This window comes from Thamnophis elegans, chromosome 3 (genome assembly GCF_009769535.1).
Source record: "Thamnophis elegans isolate rThaEle1 chromosome 3, rThaEle1.pri, whole genome shotgun sequence".
Lineage (NCBI taxonomy): Eukaryota > Metazoa > Chordata > Lepidosauria > Squamata > Colubridae > Thamnophis > Thamnophis elegans.
The window spans coordinates 114333893-114359658 of NC_045543.1; the positions used below are offsets into that span (position 1 = coordinate 114333893).

At 37.1% G+C, this 25766-nt stretch overlaps 1 protein-coding gene across 2 annotated transcripts in view; it reads right to left on the minus strand.

Annotated features, from left to right (window-relative positions):
• Window positions 1–12545: 12545 nt before the first annotated feature.
• CERT1 (ceramide transporter 1) overlaps window positions 12546–25766 on the minus strand; it is a 67853-nt gene continuing 54632 nt past the window's right edge. For both annotated transcript variants that reach the window (XM_032214061.1, XM_032214060.1), the window contains 6 exons: window positions 25331–25463; window positions 25034–25104; window positions 21785–21913; window positions 21422–21551; window positions 17831–17967; window positions 12546–15458 (listed from right to left, as the gene is read on the minus strand). In XM_032214061.1, coding sequence (XP_032069952.1) covers window positions 17840–17967; window positions 21422–21551; window positions 21785–21913; window positions 25034–25104; window positions 25331–25463 — 591 coding nt within the window. In that variant the 3' untranslated portion in view covers window positions 12546–15458; window positions 17831–17839. The remainder of the gene's footprint in view (window positions 15459–17830; window positions 17968–21421; window positions 21552–21784; window positions 21914–25033; window positions 25105–25330; window positions 25464–25766) is intronic.

A 25766-nucleotide genomic window follows, 5' to 3' on the forward strand; every position in this document is an offset into this window, starting at 1 on the left:
TAAATATATCTTGGCCCGTCTCCTCAGTTCCATGGAATAGACTGAGAAACATGGTAGATCTGAATTACTTGGAAAGCAATGTATGTACTTATCAGGATCTCTCCTGTAGGAGAATTAGCAAGTAGAAGCCTTAATGCCAAGTTATGTGCCAGTTTAGTTTAGAGGTTAAGGCATCTGGCTATAAATCAGGAGATTGACTAGTGAGTTCTAGTCCCACCTTGGGGCAGGAACACTGGCTGGGTAACTTTGGGCTAAGTCACACTATCTCAGCTGAATACCCTTCAAGGATGGTATTGTGAGGAAAAGAGGAGGAAGGAGGGGTGTGTTTGTTTACCACTTTGAGTTATTTATAAAAATGAAAAAAGCAGTTTATAACACAATACTACAAAAATAGTAGACAGATCGCTTCCTTATTTCCTTTATATGGTCATTTCACAATTTCTCAGCTACTCTTCAATGGCTGTTCTACCTATTAGATTTCTTTTATTTCCATCAAGGAAGTTGAGTTATGTAACCCAAGATCTTCATTTGAGTTGCATTCTGACATTCCTCGTAAACTATTAGATGAGTTCATTTATATCATAGCAATACATTCCAGTATTTTAAACCTATCAAATGAAAACACCATGGCCTTGGTCTTATTTGTTTAATTTTACACCTAGATCCTACGTTGATGCATAAGAGCCAAGGTGGCGCAGTGGTTAAATGCAGCACTGCAGGCTACTGCTAGATCAGCAGGTCAGCGGTTCAAATCTCACCGGCTCAGGGTTGACTCAGCCTTCCATCCTTCCGAGGTGGGTAAAATGAGGACCCAGATTGTTGGGGGCAATATGCTGACTCTCTGTAAACCGCTTAGAGAGGCCTGAAAGGCCTATGAAGCGGTATATAAGTCTACTGCTATTGCTATTGCTATATGTCTACTATACATAAAGGTACAATACTAATAAAATGAAGAAAAAAATCAGAAATGCCACAGATTTCTTCTGCCAAGGCTCAGCCCACAAATGCATGGTTTCCTTAGATTTTTTTTTCATCCTGCTGAAACAAGAAGAGCTACTTTATGTATTGTGACATGCAAGAAAATATTTTCTCCACAAGTCTTTAAAATCTTGTGCAACAAGAAGTCCAACCTATCAAAACAGTCCAACCTATCACAAACAGCACCACAAAAATCAGATTAGGAACACAAGTTGAAATAGGGAAGAAAATGATAAGTGAGCACCTGTCTACCCTAGATGAGTTAAAATCACCAGGACCAGATGGATTACACCCCAGAGTTCTGAAAGAACTGGCAGACAAGATCTCAGAACCACTGAACTATATCTTTCAGAGATCCTGGAGCACCAGTAAACTACCAGAGGACTGGAAAAAAGCTGATGTAGTTCCCATCTTCAAAAAAGGAAAAAAAAATAGATCCAGATAACTACAGACCTATCAGCCTGACCTCAATACCAGGAAAGATTCTGGAAAAGATAATCAAACAATGAATTAGTGAACACCTAGAAGCAAACAAAGTAATAGCCAAAAGCCAACATAGGTTTGTCAAAAATAGATCATGCCAGACTAATCTTATTGCATTCTTTGACAATGTGATAAAATTACTGGACCAGAGGAATGCCATCGATATAGTTGGACTTCAGTAAGGTATTTGATAAGGTAGACCATAACCTACTACTAGATAAAGTAGAAGAATGTGAGTTAGACAGCATCACCGCCAGATGGATTTGTAACTGGCTGACCAACCGCACTCAACGTGTAGTCCTCAACAGAGCTGCATCTACATGAAGAGAAGTATGCAGTAGAGTACCCCAAGGCTCTGTTTTAGACCCAGTACTCTTCAACATCTTCTTCAATGATTTGGATGAGGGAATAAATGGGGAACTCATCAAATTTGCAGATGACACCAAGCTAGCAGGAATAGCCAACACTGCAGAAGACAGACTTAAGATACAGAAGGATCTTGACAAACTTGAACATTGGGCACTATGTAATAAAATGAAATTTAATGGTGAAAATAATAAGGTTCTACATTTAGGCAACAAAAACGAAATGCACAGGTACAGTATAGGTGGTACCTTGCTCAATAGTAGTAACTGTGAGAGGGATCTTGGAGTCCTAGTGGACAACCATTTAAATATGAGCCAGCAGTGTGCAGCAGCTGCCAAAAAAGCCAACACAGTTCTAGGCTGCATAAATGGAGGGATAGAATCAAGATCACATGAAGTGTTAATACCACTTTATAATGCCTTGGAAGAGTCCACATTTGGAATACTGCATTCAGTTTTGGTCGCCACGATGTAGAAAAGATGTGGAGACTCTAGAAAGCGTGCAGAGAAGAGCAACAAAGATGATTAGGAGACTGGAGACTAAAACATGAAGAACGGTTGCAGGAACTAGGTATGTCTAGTTTAATGAAAAGAAAGACTAGGGGAGACATGATAGCAGTGTTCCAATATCTCAGGGGTTGCTGCAAAGAAGAGGGAGTCAAATTATTCTCCAAGGCACCTGAGGGTAGAACAAGAAGCAATGGGTGGAAACTAATCAAGGAGAGAAGCAACTTAGAATTGAGGAGAAATTTCCTGACAGTTAGAACAATTAATCAATGGAACAGCTTGCCTCCAGAAGTGGTGAATGCCCCAACACTGGAAGTCTTTAAGAAGATGTTGGATAGCCATTTGTCTGAAACGGTATAGGGTTTCCTGCCTAGGCAGGGGGTTGGACTAGAAGACTTCCAAGGTCCCTTCCAACTGTATTGTAAGATGCAGTAATTCTGAGATATGAAGGGCTAATTAAAATCACATATTATAGATCCTCCAGTTTTTAATAATAAATGAAGAATCTATTGTATTGGCACCTTCTTAGAATGTCTAAGAAGAACTAAACGAATTTAAGGAGGCTCGCTAGGCCATGACGACCATGGCCACGCCCACCCAGCAACCGGGCAGAGAACCCTTTGCTAAAATTTTTGAAGCCCACCACAATCACAACGCATGACCCATGTAAGAGATCCCAACATGTTTTGCAGTTCCTAGAACTCCCCAAGAATGCACTGGAAAAATTTGGCAATTTGCTTTCCCAAGAATTTCCAGGAGAAAATCGAATAAGTAAGGTGTGTTACAAAACCCTAAGAAAGTAGGACAGGTTGTGCTCCCTTCCAAGCAAGAAATGTCATAGCCCTTGTAAAGATGAATGCTAATATTCATATCTTCCTGAATGAAGATTCTTTGTGTATAGCTTCTGCTCTCTCAAATAAGAGGGATTTTTATTACCTTTCCAAGCTCTAAGTTGAACAGCCCTGAAGCAGCAGATGAACGTAAGCGACAGAGTAGATTAGTTACTTAATATTAATTAAAAGTAGAAGGTCATTTCTCATTTGGGAGGCAGGCTTTATAGCAACCCAACGTTATAGCAAACCAACTCCTGGATGACTATAGTTCTCACCAGCTTTGCTGCAGCAGCTCTAAAGAAGCTCCCAAATGGCTTCAGGGTGGACAGACTATAGCTGAATCAATGCTTTTTCTTGAAATAACACTATATTATCATAAGCAAACCTTGATGGCAATTAGAAATAGATGATTGCAGGGATTATTAAAAAAATCAAAATTAAATATAATTAGCAGAAATCGTATTGAATGGCATCCAATGGCACATAATTACCATTTATGCAAATGGACGTCACTCTTCTAAGTTGCTCCTTTTAAATCACTCTGAAGCACTGATTTATCGTGGGCAGAATCCTGGGAAATAAGTGGGTGAATCACCTCCTTTGGCTTACTAAGCATCTTTTCTGAATTGTTTATTAATGTATATCCAGTGGTGGGATTCAAATAATTTAACAACCGGTTCTCTGCCTTAATGACTAGCTGGGTAGGAGTGGTTGGGTGATCCTGTGACTGGGTGGGTGTGGCCAACTTGACATCACTCACGTTGAGAGGTGCTTCCCTTCGCCTAGCCTCTCATGATTGTGGGGATGCTGCACTGGTTGTAGGTGTCAAAAACCATCATAAGTCACTTTTTTCGGTACCACTCTAACTTTGAATGGTCATTAAATGAACTGTTGTAAGTCAAGGATTACCTGTACAAAAATACAAAAAGCTTCTTTGCTTGCAAAAAGCTGCCCTAAATATCAATTATTAGAGTAAAAAGACCTGCAAGTCCAAGTTACAAATCAGGCAGGGTGCCAGAGCACCTTGAGGAATTAAAGTAGTTAAAACGCAATAACTATCAGCAGCCAACTCTTGCTCAAAAAATAAAACCCTTTAGCAGAGAGGTGATTTAAGCTCTCCAGAAAGAGCACACCCAGGAGAAGCAATCTTAGATCCATTTGCAATCCATTTATGAATGAACTAGGCATTAAAATCAAAGTACCTAGTCACACAACAGAAAAAGCATCAAAGCCAAAGTGGAAAATCCGATTAGAACAAAAAGTCAAAAAATTAAGGGCAGATGCTAGTAATTTAAAGAACATGCATGAGCAACGACTTTGAGAAAAACATTGGCAACAAACAAATGGAAGTATTAGAAATAACAATTGAGATGGTCAAAAATCGAGTAAAAAAGGTAAAGAATTGGACATCACCTGGAAAGGACCAATTACATGGTTTCTGGCTCAAATATCTGACCAGTTTACATGCAATATTGGCGAGGCAACTGAATGAAATTTTACAAAAGGGCCAAATTGATGAATGGTTGACAACTGGAAAAACATACTTGATTCAGAAAGATGCAACTAAAGGAACAACACCTGAAAACTACAGACCAATAACATGCTTGCCAACAACCTTCAAATTACTCACAGGCATTATTGCAGATAATATGATGGATTATTTGGAAACAAACAACATCTGGCTGAACCAGGCCGAACCGGGAGGAACCCACCTCTGGTCCTTTTGTGTATGCCAGATGCCCCACTCCTAGACCAAGGTAGCCAAATTGTGGGTGCCTGTTGTAGCCCGGCTGGTGCTGTTGGAGCTGCCGCCAGACTCCGACAGTGAGGGGTCTTATGAGTTGGCCTTGGAGGAGGTGGAGGATGCTCAGGAAAACATTTGGGAGTTGTTTCAGGATACATGCAGGCAATGGGCTACTTGACGTAAAGAACAACAGAGTAACTACAGGAGGTGATTACGAGCAGCTGATGCTCATTAAGATCCTCTCCTGATTAGAAAAGGGACTATTTGTGCCACGCCCTGTTTGCAGGAGTCACAGTTCTCGTTCACATTCATGATTCAGAGAAACCAACTTGGATAAGTGGTTTGCTGTGAGAAGCTTGTTTGCATTGTCTAGGTTTGTAGTAATTGCTGCCAGAGAGCTTATCTCTTTGTTTATTTTGGGCTTGCAGCCAACGAGAGCTTGGGCTGATTAAAACATTTTTTTTGTAGGTCTCTTTTGGCTTTCGTTCCTGGACAGAGAAGGGGGGGGGTCAGAACAGGTGTCTAGGTCTCACATAGTTTTACACTTTTATCCCAAGTTGAACCTAAGATGCTATAGAAACTCTCAACTAATTCCGGTTAGGAAGCAGTTAGGAATTGGCTGGGGAAAATAAGATGGAGCCTCTTTTCATTTGTAAACATCAGAATGTTCATAAATATAACTCCATTTATGAGCCAAACACTGATTTATAAATGGAGTTATACTCCCATTTATAAATGGGAGATGTTCCATGTTTGGGCTCCCCCATGTCTTGAAATACTCTCTTTGCTAAAGGCAAAAATACCACGGGCAAAACCCCTTTGCATTTTGCAAAGTTTTGAATTCTGTCCTGTTTAAGTGGGCCCTGGCTTTGAATGATTAGGAGACTGGAGACTAAAACATATGAAGAACGGTTGCAGGAACTCGGTATGTCTAGTTTAATAGAAAGAAGGACTAGGGGAGACATGATAGCAGTGTTCCAATATCTCAGAGGCTGCCACAAAGAAGAGGGAGTCAAACTATTCTCCAAGGCACCTGAGGGTAGAATAAGAAGCAATGGGTGGAAACTAATCAAGGAGAGAAGCAACTTAGAACTGAGGAGAAATTTCCTGACAGTTAGAACAATTAATCAGTGAAACAGCTTGCCTCCAGAAGTTGTGAATGCCCCAACACTGGAAGTCTTTAAGAAGATGTTGGATAGCCATTTGTCTGAAAGGTATAGGGTTTCCTGCCTAGGCAGGGGGTTGGACTAGAAGACCTCCAAAGTCCCTTCCAACTCTGCTATTGTATTATTGATTAGATGTATTTTCATTCCATTTCTGTTTTTAAATCTACTTCCTTGCTTTGTTGTACCTGCTCAGGATTAAAGTAAGACTGGAGCAACTTGCAACACAGGGTCTTAAAAAAAATCTTTCTAAACATGATCCCCTTATCACTATTTCACTTCAGCCTCTTATCTTTTTTTTTTGTAAACCACAAATCAATATTTGGCATGTTTTTTGAATAGCAACATGAAACCCTTGAACATAATTATCTGAAACTTGCCAGGAATTATCCCCTCAGCAGTAATTTACCTGAAATTTATTTCTGATTCTGCTGAGAAATATGGTAAAAAGGAGGCGGACCATTCTCTTTACAGGAAAAAACGGAGTTACCGTATGTGTTATCCTCTCATACGGTATTTTTTTCCAAATATAGCTTAATTTCAGATGAGTGTTAATAGAATGCAGACCAAAACAAACAATTAACGATATTCCATGCATAGGGGGAAACCCCCCCACCCTGAATTCCAATGTAAGTCAGTGACCCTCTGAACTGAGAATGGACAGAAACTGTAAGGGGAAGTCATGGGTTTACCTCAGTGGTGGGTTTCAAAAATTTTTCAAACCTACTCTGTGGGTGTGGTCTCCTTTGTGGGAGTGGCTTTCCAGCCATGTGACCTGGTGGGAGTGGCTTGCCGGCCATGTGTTCTCCTTCTCTTTCTCTCTCTCTCCCTCTCTCTCTCTCCTTCCTTCCTTTTGTCTCTCTGTTCCTTTTTCCTTTTTTTGTTTCATCTCTCACTCACTTTTTCTTTCTTTTTTTCTTTTTTTATTTATTTCTTTCTTCCTTTCTTTTTCTTTCTCTTTCTGTGTGTGTGTGTGTGTGTGTCAGTGGTGGGTTTCAAACATTTTTGGAATCTCTTCTGTAGGTGTGGCCTGCTTTCTGGTGGAACCTCTTCTAACCAGTTTGGTAGATTTGACGAACCGGTTCTACCAAACTGGTGTGAACTGGTAGGAACCCACCTCTGGTTTACCTGAAAAATTTAGGCATAATAAAGCTACAGAGCCTATAGTTGAGAGCATAATGAGGTGGTAGAAAGAGAGACCCAACACCTGGTAATGATATGCTGAGAGATGCCAACCTACTCGGCACGGACTGGGGAAAAGCAGTATCAACAGCTCTCTACAGGTAGTCCTCAACTTACAACCACAGAAACCCCACATTTCTGTTGGTGAGACATTTGTTGAGTTTTGCCTCCTTTTTACGACCTTTCTTGCCACAGTTTTAAGTGAATCCCTTAAAACCCGGTTGTTAAGTGAATCTGGCTTCCCCATTGACTTTGCTTGTCAGAAGGTTGCAAAAAGGAGAACACACGACCTTGGAACATCGCAATGATCATAACTATGAACCAGTTGCCAAGCATCTGAATTTTGATCATATGACCATAGGGATGCTGCAATGGTCATAAGTGTGAAAAATGGTCATAAGTTACTTTTTCAGTGCCGTTGTAAATTTGAACGGTCACTAAATTAACCTTTGTCAGTCGCGGACTACCTGTACTTACAATTGTAGAGGAACCAGGGGTGGGTTCCTGCCAGTTCTAACCTCTTCTATTGAGGAGGTTCCACAAATCTACCATGCCATTTAGAACCAGTTCCAGCTCCGTTCCAGCTCCCTCCCCCCGCCCATCGGCACCATGTTTGCCCCACCCGCTGCTTACTGATTGGCTGGCTCACCAATCACCCCGCCCACCTCTAAGAGTCCTATCTAAACCTTAAAGTCTTAAAGCTGTCAAGTTTGAACATTCCTGGGTATTTTTTCTAAAGGGTTAGGGGTGCAAGGGTCTTGTAACTTGACAGTTTTAAAACTTGCACACTTCAATGCCAGAGTTCCTGAGCCAACATAACTGGAGGAGGAATTCTGGGAGTTGAAGTCCACAAGTCTTATAGCTGTCAAGTTTGAACACCCCTGGGTTTTTTTTCTAAAGGGTTAGGGGTGCAAGGGTCCTGTAACTTAACAGCTTTAAGACTTGCATGCTTCAAATGCCAGAGTTTCAGACAGAGCCAACATTTTGGTTGCTAAGCAAGAGCGTTGTTAAGTGACTTTCATCACATTTTACAAGTTGGCCATGCCCACCCGGTCACATGGCCGGCAAGCCACTCTCACAAGGCAGGCCACACCTACAGAAGAGGTTCTAACAATTTTTGAAGCCCACCACTGAGAGGAACCCACAGTGTCATGTCAATTAGGGCATAGGGCAAAAGTTCCATATAGGCCTCAGGTTAGGGTTAGGGTTAAATCCCAAAGGAGAAATGCTCAAAGGTGAGTAATGGAGCTGCTGTGAGTGCAATGGTGAGTCTTCGTGAGACAAACAAAGAATACAAAGCAACTTAGAACTAAGGAGAAGTTTCCTGACAGTTAGAACAATGAATCAGTGGAACAACTTGCCTCCAGAAATTGGGAATGCTCCAACACTGGAGGTTTTGGGAAGATGTTGGATGACCATTTGTCTGAAATGATATAGGGCCATGATGGCGAACCTATAGCACACGGAGCCATATGTGCCAGCACATAAGCCATCAGCGCCAGTGCACATGCGTGAACCAGCCAGCTGATTTTCAGCCTTTTCGAGGGCTGGGGGAGGCTGTTTCCGCCCTCTCCAGGCTTAAGGAAAGCCTCCAGAGCTTGGGGAGGGTGAAAAATGGGCCCAATGCGCCAACTAGAAGTTTGGAAACGATCTGGAGGCTTTCCTAAAGCCTGGGGAGGTTGAAAACAGCCTCCCCTGGCCTCCTGGAGCAAATACCAAGCTCAGCTTGGAGGCAAGTAGTGCAGCAAGTGTGGGGGTCGGAGTGTGGGGGTTGTATGTGCATGCTCATGTGGGGGCACTTTGCATTATGGGTGCTGGCACAGGCATGCGCGATTGTGTGCACGCCCTTACACTTCTGGCACCCAACAACAAAAAGGTTAACCATCACTGGTATAGGGTTTCCTGCCTAAGCAGGGAGTTGGACTAGAAGACCTCCAAGGTTCCTTCCAACTCTGTTATTCTATATTCTAAATCACAGACCCCAAACAGGCAAAGTAGCTATTGTACACTGGAAAGTCGATGAGGGAAGAAATGGAAAGAACATAGAAAAAGATGGCAACACCAAACATTTCTGTACACTTGCTGAGAAAACAACATGCATTCATGCAGATTACGTGTACCCATCTTCCTAAATTGTACACCTGTGTACAATCAAAGAGAGAAGAGGGGTAAATAAAAATATGCAGCTAAAAAGTTATCGGAAGGGTTGCATTTGCTGCAGATGTCTTTCAACAAAACATCCAAAGGGACTCTTTTTGCATCATTTAACCTTCTACAAGCGAGAACGGTGGCTACAGTGAACCACTGTCTGCCTGTATCTTTTTTTTTCTTTTTCTTTTTAACCATAAGGAGGTTTTTCATCACCCTCGCTCAAGGGCTGCTCTGCAGTAACCATGGAAGAGTCACACCAGAAGCAGAAGAGCCAATCAGCTGCTCTTCATCGCATCACACCAGCTCAGGCAGAAACTCCTGTGCTTTATTGGACTGTTTCTGGGTTTGAAACAGGAGACAATGCAGTTCTGCTGCTTATTCTCTCTGGCGGTGAGCCCCAATAGGGGTAATAAGATGGTTTATTCTCACAGCAGTCCTGAAACTTAACCAGTGCTCTACTGTAAAGGAGGACAAATGTAAAAGCATCTCTGTGCCCTATTAACACCATAGAATTGTGTGTAAGTCCCCTGAGTTGAACAGAAATTACTTGCAGGTACATGCATAATGGGAACATGGCTTTTGTACTTTGCAGGCATTCATCTATTACTGCGATGTGACACAAAGTAGAAATCAACTTTTGAGGGCTTAGAATAAAAGTGTGTCTGAACGGCTGCTCGTTGGGGCTGTGCAACAAGAGGATCTGAATTGCATGCGAACATGTATGTGGCATTGATTTGTAACTTTTTAAATCAACCACAACGGTTCCTAGTTTTGTGCTGTGGCTGCCAAGGACAGACATTAAATTCTGGGGAAAATTTTTTTGGAAAGAGTTGCTGACATTTGCTACATAAGCATCTCGGGTACTCCACATCATAGATTCTTCTCAAGTCCAGATCATTGCACAGCTTTACTGCTCATGACACAACAGCTTAACCTGTTAGCATTGCACACTGAAAAGTCGATGGGAGAAGAAATGGAAAGAACATTTCAGAAGAAGGCAGCACCAAATATTTCTGTATGCTGACAAAACCACATAAATGTATTAATGTGGTCAGCAGGAGTCCAGTTGGACTCAGGGGAATCTTTACCTTCAGTACATTTATGTATAGAATAACCTGAAATGTAACTCTCTGCATGTGCGCTGACCTATGAATATGATAGCATCATGAAACCAAGAAAGCGGAATGATGCTTCCTCAAATGAAGCACTAGAGCATGGATGAAGTCTTTGCTTTGGGCTAAGGGTCGATGGATCCTACCATCAATCACAATTTTTGAAATCAAGCTTAAACCTCTAAGAGGATTCTCTATGAGTAAAAGTCCTTTGCAGATAAATATACAAGCATGGCTCATTAACAGGTACTATGAGCTACATGCTGAAAAAGAAGCAAGATAAATTTCATGCAAGGAGACACATTTCCTCCCTCCCTGTATAATTGGGTATCATCAACATACTGATGATACTTCACTTCATGGTGATGGATGATCTCACCCAGCGGCTTCATGTAAATACCAGCAGAGAAAGCACAAAACCCTGTACCATCCCACATAATATGGGCTGAGAGCAGAATCTCTTGCCCACAATCAATACCGATTGGTATCAACCTTGGAGAAAGAAGAGCCAGCACAATACTGTTCCACTCGTTCCCAATCCTGAGAGTTAAGGTTGTGGCTGAGGAAAGTCAGAGAAGAGAACCAATCTCAGATCACTTCCCCCCAAAATTGCCTTCAGATAAATTAAATAATTGATTCTCCACATTCCTACACCCTATTTTGTTTCTCAGACAAATCAGATATATTTATCCCTTCCTTTCAGGGGGAATATCAAAACAGAAAAGAGAAGATAGGAAATTGAAACATGGAGACTATTTCCATTTATGGGTGGAGCATTAGTAGTTTACTGAAGCAGAACAAGTATGTATTATTGCCTCATTATAAGTCCAATATTTATAATGCAGAGAAGTGTTTAAAGGAGGAGAAAGAACTTGTGGCGTCCAACTTTTTTCAGTGCAGTAAGATAGAAAAAAAAAAAAACCCAACCTCAAACTTTTGCTTTACAGTTCACAACATTCCAGGCCATTTCTATAACAATTATTGCCATTCCGTTTCCTAATAATCCAGTCCCATATTGTACAGAGTGATGGGATTCAAATAATTTAACAACCGGTTCTCTACCCTAATGACCAGCTGGGTAGGCGTGACTGGGTAGGCGTGACCAACTCAACGTCACTCACGTCGATGGGCACTTTGCCTTAGCTGTTACAATGTAATAAGGGTTAACCAGAGAGGCAGTTTCTGTAAGCAGGGCAATAAAGATTAGGCTAGAAACACCAGAATGTTTCCAGTCTGCCTTCCTTACAGGATTTGCCCTGTAAAGTAGGGGGGGGGGGGGATGAAATGAATTTCTTTCAACAACTGGTTCTCCATACTGCTTAGAAAGTTAACAACCGGTTGCAAAGTGGCTAAATCCCACCACTGATTGTATAACTGGTTTTAGTGAGATGGATGGAAATACAAATTTGAAAAATTCAAATGCATGTTCATGAAATAATAGCTCTTGCCTTTGCCTTTACAATATTTCTATTTTATTATTATAAAACTGTATGAAGTGCTGAAATAACCCTGGATTCATTCTCTCACTCACATCTTTCCCACCATGGATATAGTGTAATTCATTCATTGTGCATTTGTATTGGGGGGGGGGGAGACCATTGTTGGTGCTAATTAGATAACATATGAACTCAGAAATAGCCAAACCTAAATATTAGTCAAAGCATATAAAATTTGGTTATTGTATTATATATAAACTCTGAATCACATTTGTTTCTATACAGAAGGACATGTGTGGCCTTTAATATTTTTTATGGCTTACAAACCCTCCTATGATTAAATATGGGGGGGGGGGAGAGCAAAACATTCTAGAAACAAATATTAAATCCACCCAACCTCACTTATGGTACCCATCATTACTAATGGCTTTCACTCATTACCCAGTCACCAAAAAGTTTGGCCACTTCTGACAAACACACATAAAAGCAATAGCCTTTTTACAACTGCATTGTATTAGGAGTAATTTCTTTCTTAGAACAAAATAATGTAAAGTTAGTCTTGAGCATTAAAAAATAAATACAAAATAGAAATGTGTTTGTAATATATTTTAATACTTTGCACTTTTAAATACTGGTTTTCAAATCTGTGATTGTAATATGGAAGAGGCAACTCCATTTAGTCATTTATTTTTAATGTTAACAGGATCATAAAGCTATCATAGAAGAACAGTCACATTTTACACACTTGGGACATTCTAGAAACTGATTCATAATTTGAGCATGTCATTCATTGAACATGGTAACTCAAATACAGCTTCATTTATATAAGGAACGGTTGACAAAAAGATTTGTGAAAAATTGACTTAACTCTTTGATTAATGAGAACCAGTATAATTTCTTACAAGTCAGCTCAACTCAAATAAGGTAAAGAGAAATTTCTTTCAAGATGACCGAGCATTCCATCTCTAACCCCTTCAAGGATTTTATAACATTTAGTCCAATTGCAAAATATAATAATAATAATAATAATAGTAATAAAAAAGGTTTTAAAAAACCAGATAGGTATCAATATGTTGTCCCTTCCCAGCTAAAAAGGAAAGTCCATCATTTGATAGGATTCTAACGTTAATGTCGGTTCTGGTGACCATTCAGTCTTTGGAACAATAAGCTAAAGAGATACAGTAAAGCCACCTACATCCATGGAATTTAACTGTATAGTTTAGTTCATAAAAAAACTGTAAGAACTATTATTTACTCATCGGTTATTATAGCAAAAGATGCCACTTGTGAAGTCTCAGGTGGATGGGTGCGCTAGATGAAAAGAGCCAATAATCAAATGGAAAATAAAAATAAAAATTTGTTCCAGGAAAAAACATTAAGAACTACTAGGCGAGCACTGACTACAGTTATTTTATTATACATTCTAAGAAATTTCAAGACAGATTGGGCTGGACTAGCTGTAACGAAGTGACACCACTTGTCTAAAAGTCAAGCTTAGTTTACAAATAGTATCTTTTAGTGTAATTTTTATTTACAGATTTGCAAAATACATCACATTTAGTGCAAATGCAACTAATGACATTAAGATTTATAAACTGCTTTGTAAACTTTTCATCTCTTTCTAAAATAAAGCTATCCAATTAAATAATAGTTATCTGCATGTGTTCCATGATCATAATCAGGAATGGAAAATTGTTGGTTTCATTTTCAGGGTCTAAGTATTACTTTAATATTGAGGTTCCCATCAGTGGCTATGGTGAACAAGTATTTTTTTTTCCAGTTGATTGCAAAAATATTAAACTTATCTGAGGTATAAGAAATGGTATACAAAATGCTTACTGGTGAGATAGTAAACAGATCAAATTCATCATCTTTACTCTTTGCCTTGCCAACATTACCCTATAGGCACTTTTCTACATTTTAAATCATGATCAGAATTATTCTGTAGTAAGGCATTTTCCATGCACATTATTTAGAGAAAGGCAAATAAAGGATACTAAAAAGCATGAATTCTGTATACATATACATAAAACCTTAGAGTACGCCTGTTTTAGTGTATACATCAGCTTACACTCAAAACTAATTTGCTTCCAACCTTGAAGATTTTCATTAGCTGAATTTTCATTAAAAAGTATTATATTTGTTTTCAGGCATCAGCTACTCTATATGAAATAAAGACTTTCTGCTTTGTTTTCAAAAATATATCCAAATCTTGTCTCTTTCTTTATATATATACACACAAGCTGACAGCTAAAAAGGTCATCTGGCTAATCTCACTTTAAAAGTGCAACCCAAGGCATTTCCTCAAAAGGATTTTCATACAGTTCACCCTTCATGTATTGCATTTCTTGATATTAAAGACAGATCCTTGACAGTTAACTTCTCATAGCAACTAAGGGGAACTCTCTTTAGATTTTATTTGTTTTCATATCTGACAAGGCAGGTCATAGGGCAAATGTTACAAGTATGGCAAGTTTTTATAGATGAATCTCAAAGCATAGCTTTACTCAACGGGAAACAACGTGTAGGACTAAACAACAGCATTTTTTTTTCCAAGACTGGGAATGTTATCTTCAGCAATCCAATTTAACTCAATAAATATTACACAGTGTTAAAGTTCCAATTGCTAGAAAGCAGCCCATATTCACACAATCTGGGCAAGATACAGCAGTAGCCGTTTTCTGGCAGTCAGGTCTTCTTATATAATAGTAATCACTTTAGATATTACCAAAAGATAATATCTTTTTGGGATCATGTTCTGGAATTAAATTTCTATAGCACATATTACACAACTAAAATTAAAAATAGAAATATAAAGATATCTGAAAAAAATAAAGCTTTTCATGCCTACTCCATCGGACCCCCAGAAGGCCTTCATAGGAGCAAGACTATAGAAAAGGCAAGACATAAAGATCCTGACAGCCCTCATATTTTAAGAGAAGTTTTACATAATATGATTTCTCATAGAAACTCAGCAGCAATGAACTATGATTATACAAAGCATACACAAATTCCCTCTGAGAGGACACAGAATTTACTGAAAACCTGATGGGAAAAAAAGTTATAACTATGTTTTTGTGTACATAAAGCACATATGGTATGCTAGATGTGTATTCATCTCTTGTGCTTTTTAGACGTACACAAAAACAAGAACTGTGCAAGTGTCTTATGAAATCCCACAGTAAATGAAATCTCCTCAAATTATTCAAAAGTTAAAGCAATGAACCAAGTTGGTGACCCAAAATTGTAGTATTCTCCTCTAGAGCAAGCAAACAGAGCCATATACATGTATCAACACATGTATTTTTATAATTACACATCAACTCAGCAAAGTGAACTAGCAGAAGACAGTGAAAGTTCAAGTTCATGGCATTGCAGTATTCTTCAGTTGTGTACAGAATGCAGGACTTGGCCCATAAGACTGTAGATCCTACGTTCCAGCTTGGAGCCTTCATTTTGGTTCATTTCTCCAAATGGAATGTTCACACAGCCTTGTTCCAATCACTAGGTGCAGGGAGAAAGAGGAAAATAGATGAAGCCTCTCACTTGGGTCCAGAACCACTAAAAGCTGGAATGAGATGAATGTCTGCTGCCTCTACCGATAACACATAGATTGGTTTAAGTCAATTGGTTTAAGTTTCTCTAGTTGAACAAAGCCAGCTGTTGAATTGGGTGCAAACATCACAACTAATTTATTTGCAAGGTATTCTATTTATAATATCACAAAAACAGCAAAATTAAAATGATTTTGATGATTTTTTGATAGTTGGTTCTCTGGGTTTTGGGAATACCAAGTGCTCCCCAGGTATTGATCAGGTGTTCTGCAGGTGTTTTTAGCCTACATCCCACTAAAGCTTTTTCTGTGCAATGTTTCAGAAGTGGGATTTCCTTGCAGTCTTTGCAGTTTGTTTAAGATCTGAAGTCAGGAGCAATGGTTGCGGTGTCCCTGAGATCAGCAGGATGTACTCTTCTCTATCACTCTCTCTACGGGACGGTTTAGGTCCAAAAGGACCATCCAATGGAGGAAATATCGACTGCGACCTTGGCGCTCCAAGATCACACGTCATGTCGTCGTGATGTCAGCCCCTCCTTCCTCCACTTATGCTTCTAACAGCTCCCCCTTGTGAGGAAACTGGGTTTGAGGACTGGGAAATGAAGGGATCAGTCTTCTTTCTTGCAACTGCTGTGGAGCAAAACTGACTTACTAATCACTTTAGGAAACTGCCGATTGACTAAAACTTTTAGAGACCTTCAAATGTTAAGACTAAAAAGTCATTGGGTGAGTTTTGTCTTCAACCCGAACAAAAGAAAAATTAATTATAGGCTTAAGAACTTAAAGAATTTGAGATAAACAGCACAAAAGCTATCAACTGTTTATAAGCAGATTAAGAGTGCAGATAAATTTGGAATATTGGCTTTTACTATGAGATTTTAGGATTAACTATAAAAATAAATTGCTTCTTGTAGGAAACACTTATTTTGGGTATCCTGTCTATTGCAAGTCATAACAAAGATAAGTCATTTTACAATTTTAGAAGCTGGATGCTACTGGGGGAGGCTAATGATGCTAAACAGGGAAAAATACAAGCCTTTCTTGATGTCAGTTAATACTGGGACTTACAAAATGACATCAAATGTATGTAATATTGGGATTAAAGATCATTGAAGAATGGAGTCAGACATTAATAATTATAATATCAACACTGTCAGTAATAATCTCTGCTTGTGTGAACAGACTATGTCAAAAATATGTTAATGAAGGAATGATGATAATGAATGACAGATCAACATATTCTATGTGGAAAGACAAAGAAATGGTGGAACTACAAATGACTGGATTAGGGAATGATTTGTAAAAGGGCTTTACTGGATACCCAAAAGAAACTGGCCAAAGTTTTTAAAAATTAAAAGGGAAATATCAATGATAAAACAAGAGAATGATTTGGAAATTTTTTTTTATTGGATGTACAAAAGAGGCTTGCTAAAACCTATCAAGATCAAATTCTATGATAATATTTGATTGAGGTTTAAGACATTTAGAAGTAAAAAGAAGGAATATACAGTTGGTTTATTTGATCAAGGTTAAAATAAGTTTTTTTAAAAATTTCCTGCAAAGTTCTGGCAATCCTTTGAGGACTTTTTGCTGACACCATGATTTAAATTTTATGGATTTGCTTATAGATAAGACATGGAATATAGGATGAAGAGGTCTGTTTGCAACCTTATATGGTGTGAAGAGATACTAAATTTGTTTATACTTCTTTCCTAAACTTTTATTTTGCTTTCATATTCTATTCTCTTTATCTCAGTTTATTGTATTCATTTTAATAGCAATCAAAATTCTTAATAAAAATTATGGTTTTTTAAAAACAAAGTAAATGCAAGCTACTTGTCAAGTGCCTGATCACAATCACGACTGCAGAGACACTGCAATGGCTGCAATTTCAAGAACCAGTCATAAGCTTTAATTTTCAGTGTTGTCGTAATTTCAAATGGTCACTGAACAAGTGGTTGGTAAGGGTGGATTATCTGTATAACAGCTAGTTATTTGGTTTGCAGCATGCAAAAACCCTAATTAGAGACAGAGAGAAAGGGAGGGAAGGAGGGAGGGAGGGAGGATTCAGTGACATTAGGAGCCTAGAAGGTGCTGAGGAAGTTTTCAGAACATTTTGGTATCAAAAACGTAACCTCAAAATTATAATCATAACTGTAACCTCTTATTTTTTCCAACTGTAAATTTGTCTTATCTCCCATATACCCACATTATTTAAAAATAATTTTAAGAAACATTTCAAATATTTCAGCATATTTGAAGTGACTATATAATTAATGATGAAATAATTCTATCTTACAAAAACCCAAGGGATTATATATACCTGATAATACTAGAACAAAATAGGCTTCCCAGATGTTTTTTCTTGTACGTATGATGTGAATCGTTTCAAGAATTTGGGATACTCTCGTTTTGCTACTGCCCGTAGTACAGAAGCTGGAGCCCAGCCTCCAGGATTCACTACAAATAAAGATGAGATATTAAGTGGTTAATATAATTGTATTTTTGTGGAGTGGTAAATTCATGAACAATAAAATCTGATGAGAATTTAAATTACATAAATATTATGCCATCAGCTTTACTTTTGTAATGATGGTAATATTGAAACACAAACTCATATTCTGTTATTCTGTAATTTCTATCAAGACATAAAGAGTTCCTAACATCTCTTCCAATTCCATTTATTGGACCAATTGAAGAAATTCGTATACAATTCTTATGAGTAAATAAGGAATGCAGGGAAACTTTTGCCATTGGAAAGTTTGTTTTTACCTGTAAAACCTTTACAGGTAATCCCTGCTTAATGACCCTAATTGGGACTGGAATTTCCATTGCTAAGTCAAATGTCATTTAGATGAAACATCATGTGATTGCATTGCTTAGCAATGGCAGCTCCAGTAGTTCTGGTTGCAGTTGTTAGGCAAGGGTTACACCATTATTAAGTGGGGACCTCAGGCTTCTGCTGCCTGAGTTGAAGGGTCATGCTTTAATCATAAATGCAGGCAGGCTGTCAAGCACCTGAATTTTGATCATGGGGATGTTTGCAACAGTCTTAACTTCAAGTACCAGCCATAACTGCATTGCTCAGCATCATTATAATTTCAAATTGTTGCTAAACAAATGACAATTAAGCAAGGATTATCTATCTGTATATTGTTGACATAGAGATATTTTTATGGCTTAAAAGTTAATCAAAGTTGATCCTAGTAAGTACTTGAACAAGAGACAGAATCTGGAAGTACAAAAAAATGGCAAAAAACAGCAGCAAACTGCTTTGGTATTATTGCCAAGGATACTGCATGGATGTGATTACATAATCAGAAGGATTTAAACTTAAATGGAAAGAGATTTGATTTTACCTTTTTTACGTAGAAATTTCTGTGAATTTTGCTACTCTATTGCTTGGAAGAAAGCTAGTCACTTGCTAATTTTGCCAGGTGTTTTGCCATTTTTTTTAACCATGCCAAAACATTGTGACTTAAAATACAACATTGAAGCATGAAGATAGCTTATCTTTACTCCTACTTTTTAAGATAAGTTGTACTCTTGACATGTAATACTGGAAACAAAACGAGGACAAGATGGTAAACTATTAACATTTTTTTCTATGAGATTCTATTTTATAACCTGCCTCTTTAGCATTGTTAAGGACTTATTAAAATAAGCAAATGATATCATTTATAGATTTGTAACTTCCTGAGAGAGAAAAAAAGGAAGAGTCAGGCATTGAGAAGAAAAGAGAAAAGATTTATGACTTGGAGAATAGGGAAAAGGAAGAAGTGTCATAGAGTGAGTCTTGGCTTGCAGCACTTGTTCAGGACAGCCAAACCACTAAAAATTAATGAACCTTTTCTACAAAAAGAAACAGTAAGTAAATTAACTATGTTTGTCATCTGTAATACATTTGAGGCTCTTGAAGAGGACTAGCAATTATTGGAGTGATCTGATTCTCTTAGACATGGTTTAATAGATGGATCGGATTCTACGCTGGCCATCATTCTTTACCCCATTCACTCTCTAGTTTCCTCTAAAGAAAATAAGAACAAGTTGCACATGGTAAGGACTAGGAGAAGTTGCTGATATGAGAGCATAACTAAATTCATGGCACAAACATAAAAGCACAAACTATCATTTCAGTATTTGAGCAATTAAAAATAACCTGGATCTGTTAAAAAGGGACATTGAGGTTTTTGCCCAAAAACATACAAAAAGATTTTCTACCTTTAGCCCAAGCAGGCATTACCAGGGCTGAGTGAACTAACATCCCTGGAATTGAGTAACAATAAATCACAAATGTAATTGCAAAGTGTTCAAGCAGTAAAGAAGTTACTTCATCAAAGCTCCCTTTTACTCCTTGTAATTAAATCAGGTTGTTCTTCATATATCATACTTAATTTTAGTTGTTAAGTCTCCAAAAGAGAAATTGTCTTCCCTGCCACCATAAGCAAATAGATTTGTATTTGATTGAGTGGTTTCCAAGCTTGCCTGGCATTACTTAATTCTTACTTTTAAGCAAACTATTATACCTCAAATATTACTTAAAATGAAATAATTTCTATTATTTCTATTCTTTTCATGATGGTGGGGTAACCTCTTTGTTCAGCTCAGCTACTTTTGATCTATACAGTCTTCCAAATAATAAAACCTGTTGTTAATAACATTGTCTTCTCTCCCCATTTGCCCTTGACTAAGCCAGACCATGGGAATAAGATAGATATGCAGAATGAGGCCAAGTCTAATAGGAACCAATTGTGCTTAATAGTACCTTTGGAGCCCTGCTCAAGGTCCAACAAAGTGATATTTTACAAAGGTTAGATAGCAGAACTCTATTAGCTACTACTGCTACCGCAGAGTCACTTATTGAGCTCTGTAAATGCAAGTTTGTTGCAAATGCCTGAAATGTAATAAATCACATACCTGTGGAAGGATGCCACGTTTTGTCAGTCAGAAGTCTTTATGGGCCATAAAGCATCTTTTCCAGTCATTAAATAATCAGTTAAAAGAACTACCTGTATACCTCCAGCCATGTTGTAGTTTTAAGACTGGTCTCATACAACCTTTAGTTAGTGTTGTAACTCTGCATAGACTTTTGAAGTTGTTATAATTTTATTTACTTTAAGTGGTTTTTTGCTTTATGATTTACTTCATGCCTTATGGCTGTGATTACAACAATGCACTTCTATTTATTGTGCATATTGTAAACTTTTGGTGCTAGCTCAGGAGGAAACTGTTTACATAGAAGTTTGATTAGATCTCTGATGGTGATCATCCTCTTATTATTGATTTTGCATGTTATGATACTTTAAGCTTTGAGAGGGGGTAATTTTAAAATATAGTACTTTCAAAAGAATTTTAATCTGAATGTTTTATTTAAACTATACAGTATCTTAACTATAGATCACTTTCAATTTATTTTAAATAAATTTTAAAAAGCTTGGAGCATCTTTCTGGGAAACGCAGTTACATATTTTACAAACAAACAAAAAGCATTTGCATTAATTTCATTAATACAATAAATAAATAAACATGTTCATGTGAAGTGGATAGATCACCTTTTTCCTATGGTAATTTGCTGATGAGTGGGGAAATTTAATCAGCAATACCAGCAAAACCAAAAAGCCAGTGCTGACAATGAGCTATGGTTACAACACTGTATGTTTTAAAATTCGAGTGTCATTTGGATTTAATTGTAGTTTCAACAGTAAACAATGTCAGAACTTCCTGAACATAATTAGTTATTGCAGTATCTTTAGAAAAAATAAGTGCCATGTGCCATGTATATAATACACAACTGTAGTATGTACATAGGCCTTTTGCCTTATTTGTAAGGTTCTTTATCTGTAAATGAGAAGAAAAAAATCCTTTTACACTATCACAATTACATATGCATTTCAAGAAAGTAGTCATGCCTTACCATTTGCTACATATGTAATCTTGCATAGGAGGTTGTCTCTGCTTATTGTCTTGTTTCCTTCTGGAGGGCTTACCAATGTCTGGCAAATCATAGCAATATTTATTTTGGCACGAACACATCGATTGTTTGTCTGTCAAAAAACACAATCATTCACATTGTTGCTGATTAAATGCTGACTGTAAAGAAATATGATGACATGAACTGCTCTTTCCATTCCATTATAAAAAACTCATTAAGCGAAATATCCAGAATCTTTTCCATTCTTTTCTTTTAAATTATCCTTGCCCTAGGTTCATAAACACTGCAATTAAGAAAGGAATTTTACAATAATAAAAACCTTCAGAAACTAAAAGTTTTACTTACAGGAGCACTATCATGTTCTACAGAGAAGTTGCAGACAATCCATGTTTCAGTGTCGTTTTCATTTAAAACTGGTATTTTTCTAATAGCAGATAAATACAGCACATCACGTTGAGAAGCAGGCCATACTCGCTAGAAATAAAGCATTTATATGTTTTAAAGTATTCATTTTTTAAAAAAACCACTTCTGCAGTATTCCTAATAATAGAAAACAGCTATAAATCAAAATTTTAGTATACTGATTGTTACATATATAATCCCAGAGAAAAATATAAATATAAAAAGAACTACCTATTCAATAACTCTATGCAGGAACACATATAGACACACACATAGTATTACAAAATACTTTATTTATAAACTAAAATATGACAAACAAAACAAAACTTATAACCAAAGAGCAGAAATGTTTAAAATTCAACAGTTCTCTAAGACTTTCATATTGTGTTCTTCTAGGCAATGCAACCCCTCCACATTTTTACTTACCAACAATGTAAAGTGCTTCTCAATTTTACATTTAAATTGTTTTAAAGATTTCTCAATTTTAGATAATACAGCAATAACTTGTGTTGTACTGTTTTATCAATTTTTGAGGACTTACTGCTATATTGTCAAAATTTATTAATTTCTAATTTGCTGAAAACAAAAATGTATTAAATACATCTCATCACCAATCCCTTCAATACAATATATAAAGTTTTGGATTGGCATAATGTAATTTTCAGAGAAAAATAATATTTATGGATTATTTTTAGGTATGTTTTTTGATTATGTGCCTGCCTAATTTAAAGGGAATTACTGTATATAAAAAGTTCAAAGCTGAGTCATTATGTTCAGATCCCTAATAATTTATACGCTGAGACTTTCAAGACAGCTGGATACAAGTTTTCTATACTATTGAAAAGTTCCTTTGATTTTAAAATTACATTGTTTGTTCTAATTTTTAAAGCAAACCTGTAATTTAGCTCAATATTATTAAACCCATATTGCAGAGATTGAGAAAATAACTTGATACAGTTTAGAATGTTACATACAAGCAAGGATAATAATAATAAGTCATAGCAAAAGTAATTGTATGCTTATTATTAGCGAAGCCAACTGTGAACAAGGTGAACTACACCCAAAACTAGAAGTGAGAGGATGAAAGATAATTTTTTCATAAGCTCCTACATACACTTTGGTAGAGCATTGGTCCATCATAATCCAAATAGGAGAAAGTGGTCAATTTTTAAGCAAAAGAGTATTTTGGACACCAATCTAAGTATTGGTAAAGTAAAAATACAAACTTTAGTTTTCCTAAATAATCTGCGGCAAACCTCAACAAAAATAACTGTAAGGACAATTTTATTACATATAACATGAGTATGGACTAATCAATGCAATACAAAATTTAAAAAACCAAATGTGTGGAGACTACTTTTGAGAGGTCATTACAGATAATCCCCATTTTGCGATCACAATTGAGCCCAAAATTTATGTTGCTAAGTGAGAAATTTGTTAAGTGAGTTTTGCCCCATTTTACAACTTTTTTTTGCCACATTTGTTAAGTGGATCATGGCAGTTCTTGAGTTAGTAACACGGTTGTTAAGTGAATCTGGCTTCCCCATTGACTTTGCTTGTCAGAAGGTCGCAAAAGGGAATCACATGACTCTGGGACACTGCAGCCAAAATAAATTGTGAGGTAGTTGTCAAGCATCCAAATGTAAATCATGTGACCAGGACATGCTGCAACGGTCAAAAGTGTGGAATATTGTCATACGTCCCTTTTTTCAGTGCCATTGTAACTTTGAATGGTTACCAAATTAACTACTGTAAGTTGAGGACGTCTTGTATTTGGGTTCTACTTCTTTATTTTCCTCCTCTAACTTTTTTCCATCTGTGTGTGTGTGTGTGTGTGTGTGTGTGTGTGTAACCACAATATTCCTCTCTTATAATAACATCCATGCTTTTAATGAAATAAATTATGCCATGGCCAGAATGGTGTAGTAAATACCAAGATAAATTCACACACCTAGTTACTGCCTCATTATTTTTTTCCTGCTCATCCTAATTCTCAGGATTGTTGGGATAATAATAGAGGGGTGTATACGTATACAGGTAATCCTCAAGGTATGACGACAATTGAGACCAAAATTTAAGTTGTTAAGCAACATAGTTGTTAAGTCCAACTTTTTTTGCCAAGATTGTTATGAATCACAGTACTTATTAAGTGAATCAATCAGTCATTAAGCAACATCAGCTTCCACCATTTACTTTACTTGTCAGAAACCACTGAGGAGGTTGCAAATGGCAAACATATGAACCTGAGATACTGCAACTGTTGTAAATACAAGCTTGTTGCCAAGTGCCCGAATTTGATGACAAATAGTTTTTTTTTTCAGTAATCTAACTTTGAATGATCACTAAATGAATGGTTGTAAGTTGAGGACTACCTGTACTAGGTATCTTAAGATGTTGGTCAAAAGATGAGCATACAGATAAATTTATCAAAAATAACTAAATAAATGAAAACAATTATAATACATTTTTAATATAAAGATACTCTTAAGATTCAGAGGTACTTGGTGCTACCTTTGAACTTCTTTTTTTGCCGCTGTTTCATTGCTCAAACTGTTACCTAATTTAGGTAATGAAATGTCTGCAAGAAAACAACCAAACTCGGAGAGCACCAAGTACTCTTCATTTCAATCTTGAGTTACAAATATTCTTCTCTTATCAATATGGTAAAATTGTGTTTTTACTGCAAAATCAGTTACCCTTCAAGATGAAGACATCTCGATTTGTAACTTGGTCTTAGCCATTACTTTGGCTTTCAATGGACCATGATAATTAGGGCATCATTTTAGAAATATTTTAAAATCATGATTTAGGAAATGATTTTCTTCCTCTCACCCATTCACAGATACATAGCATCTGGGGAAAGACTGAATATTGGAACTTTGAATACAAAACTTATGTTCTGTTACTGAGCTATAGTCTTTCCTCAATTATTATTGCACTTGCTTCTCTAAAAACAAATAAGATCCGAATTTCTTGGAACAAAAATACATGATCAAGATTAAAGAAACTTCTACCCAAATTTTGCAAAACTATAACATCGATGTGTAACTCTATTTTTTCCTGATGATTCAGGCAATGTTCAAACAGGAAAACCCAGTTCAGTTAAGTCAGAAATTTATAACCTTTAGTTGCTTTCTTTCTTCATAGCACTTACAGCACTTTTAAGTGTTATGAAATAATGCTAAGTATTACCTTATGTGTTTGATAGATGATGATTGCATTATCAGCTAGAGTTTCTACAACACGGAAATTTTCAATGGTTGCTAAAGACAAGACAAAAAAAGAAACAAAATAATTAAATTATAGCACTAATACCGTCACATGTCAGTTAGACCACAATTAGCCACATCCCTGTCCTCTGAATAAGTTAAAACTGCAAGTCCTAGAATTTCCAGACATATTAGCTGAAAATGAGGAACTGGACTAAGTGGGTGTCAATTGAACAGTAGCAAATATGAATAAATAAACAAACGAACTACTTTTACTTACTTTCCCAATCATTGCGAACATCAACATTCCAGAAATAATTGCAGACCTCATGCCCTGTAACTCCTTTGACTGCATGTGTGGCCTTCAATGGATCTAGAACAATGCCATTTTCTTCTACCTCCCTCCTGTACACCTTTGAATAAATATTAAATATTTTAAACCTTTTTTCCCCATATTATTAATTCACTTTTGAAATTGGTGGGGACAATCCTAGATTAGTAAAATTACAGTAGAAATACCATTCATTTAAATATAGAACACAAGAACTGACTTGCTGGACAGAAACAAATCCCATCATATTCTGGCATTTTTTTTTCTCTCCACACAGATGCCTCTAGGATATTCACAAGTTGGGGATGGATATATAATGTGTCTCTCTATTGTTCCTCTGTTATTGGCATCTGTAGACATTCTGCCCCCCATGCTAAAGGTACTA